The 1941-nt window shown below is 37.7% G+C and overlaps 1 protein-coding gene across 6 annotated transcripts in view; it reads left to right on the top strand.

Moving 5' to 3' along the window:
* Positions 1 to 1941, top strand: part of LOC102309241 (protocadherin alpha-C2) — a 44457-nt gene that overhangs the window by 24326 nt on the left and 18190 nt on the right. Inside the window, exon 2 of one of the 6 annotated variants that reach the window (XM_042226952.1) lies at positions 14 to 1492. The exons of the other annotated variants lie outside the window; for them this stretch is intronic. Within the exon in view, the coding sequence (XP_042082886.1) occupies positions 14 to 292 (279 nt within the window). The 3' untranslated portion in view covers positions 293 to 1492. Of the gene's footprint in view, positions 1 to 13; positions 1493 to 1941 lie in introns of those variants that run through there. 6 annotated transcript variants of the gene reach the window in all.

Genomic DNA, 1941 nt, shown 5'->3' with positions numbered 1-1941 from the left:
CATCACCATATTGGTCACCATCGTGATCAAGTGTCAGAAACCCAAGCCCAGCAAAGCAGCTCCTCCCTCCAGGAACAGTGTGATCAGTGAGAGGAACTCCACCATCGCAGACTCCACTCTGGTCTCCAACGATGCCTACTGGTACAGTCTGTTTCTAGCAGAGACCAGGAAAGGAAAGCTGGTGGTTAGACAACCTCTGCCAAAGGGCTCCAGGTACATTGTGTCCAGCATACCGAGAGGGACAGGACTGACAGACACTAGTGACTCAGCAGCTTCTACTCTGCAGGTATGATAAAAAAAAGTCACTTAAAGACACCTTCAGCACATATATATATCAATCTTTTGTTGCACTTTTATGAAATATAGGCATAAAGGTACATGTTGAACAGAACATTTCAGAATTTTTTTTCTTTTCCTAAAACTTTGAAATGTTAAAACCCCAGTTATGTCTCTCTTTTAGCACCCAAAGGTGCATTGTGTATAGAAAAACTTCCAAAACTTACAGCTTCAAATTTTAGAAATTTGCACTGAGACATACTGTCTTCATTCTGATTCTGGTCAAAGCTGTCATTTAGATATACGTTGAGCATTATCAAATTTATTTTTATTAAGAGTTGATATTTATAACCTTCACATTTTTTGGATAATACTTAAATATGGATGGATTATAATAATTTCTCGAAATTTAACTAAATGAATCCCAGAGGCCCATCACTTACACCAGAAAGTCATATTAAATTGTTTGGATTGCATTTTTCAGAAGTCGCTGATTGAAAGCCTAATGCAGAGTCATTTGTTGTGTCTTTATGTTTTACATGATGCAATTTAGCCTATGTTTAAATAAAATTATATATCATTATAAGAAACACGAAGAATAAAAACTACAGTGAGAAAACAGAATAAACAGGAAGTATATTCGGAGTATGAAATTCAAATCTTAAAGCAGGCAAAAACATAATTAAAGTATTTCATAACATTATTGTTTTTTGTTTTTAATAAAAATAAAGTTCTAGTTTGTTACGACTCGGAAAAATTCTCTAAATACTGTTGATGGCGCTGCTCTTCAGTAAAACCTAATCACATGTGACGTCATAATTCTCACGATACTTCATTGTAGGCGTTGTAGACGGCATATTTACACCAGGCTCGGAAGACAGCGGCATAAAGATATTTTCTCCAGAAATTACCCTATTGCCTTTCTTCAGAGATTTGAGGATTGCTTCACCTTGTCTGAACATAGAAGAAAATAAAAGATTTTAAATACGCATTCTTTTCCTCAATGGCTCACCGTAATCTCAAGTGTTCCCGAAGATGGTATGTCTCAGTATTTCTTTTTCTTTTTCCCATCATGAATCCGGTATCGACAGTCACCCATTATTCGGTTCCCGAAGAAATGGACGAAGGTTCTCTTGTTGCGAATTTAGCAACAGATTTGGGATTAGATACAAGAAGTCTGAGTAATAGAAAAATCCGCGTTGACGTTGTAGGCAATAAAAAATATCTTGACATCAAAAAAGACACAGGAGAGCTCTTTATTCTGGAAAGGATAGACAGAGAGTTTTTATGTCCTCTAAAGACCACCACGTCTTGCTTTCTTAAATTAGACGCTTCCGTTGAGAATCCTGTGCGAATGTTTAACATTGAAGTGGAAATCGTGGACATTAATGACAACGCTCCACATTTTCGGAGGGGGACGATGCATTTGGACATTTCTGAATCGAGTCCGGTGGGGGAGAGATTCTCACTGAACAATGCTGCAGACCCAGATGTTGGAACAAATTCCGTGAAAAATTACCATCTGAGCTCAAGTGAACATTTCTCAGTTGAAATTCAGACCGGGAGAGACGGGACAAAGTTTGCAGACTTGATTTTAAAAAAACCTTTAGACAGGGAGAAGCAGGCTGTTCATAATCTAATACTTACTGCTGTGGACGGTGGAGT

This window comes from Haplochromis burtoni, unplaced genomic scaffold, assembly GCF_018398535.1.
Source record: "Haplochromis burtoni strain Fernald_Lab_line unplaced genomic scaffold, NCSU_Asbu1 Contig_236, whole genome shotgun sequence".
In the NCBI taxonomy this organism is placed as follows: Eukaryota; Metazoa; Chordata; class Actinopteri; order Cichliformes; family Cichlidae; genus Haplochromis; species Haplochromis burtoni.
Note: the sequence above shows the minus strand (reverse complement) of the source record. Positions and strands in the feature narration are given on the sequence as shown.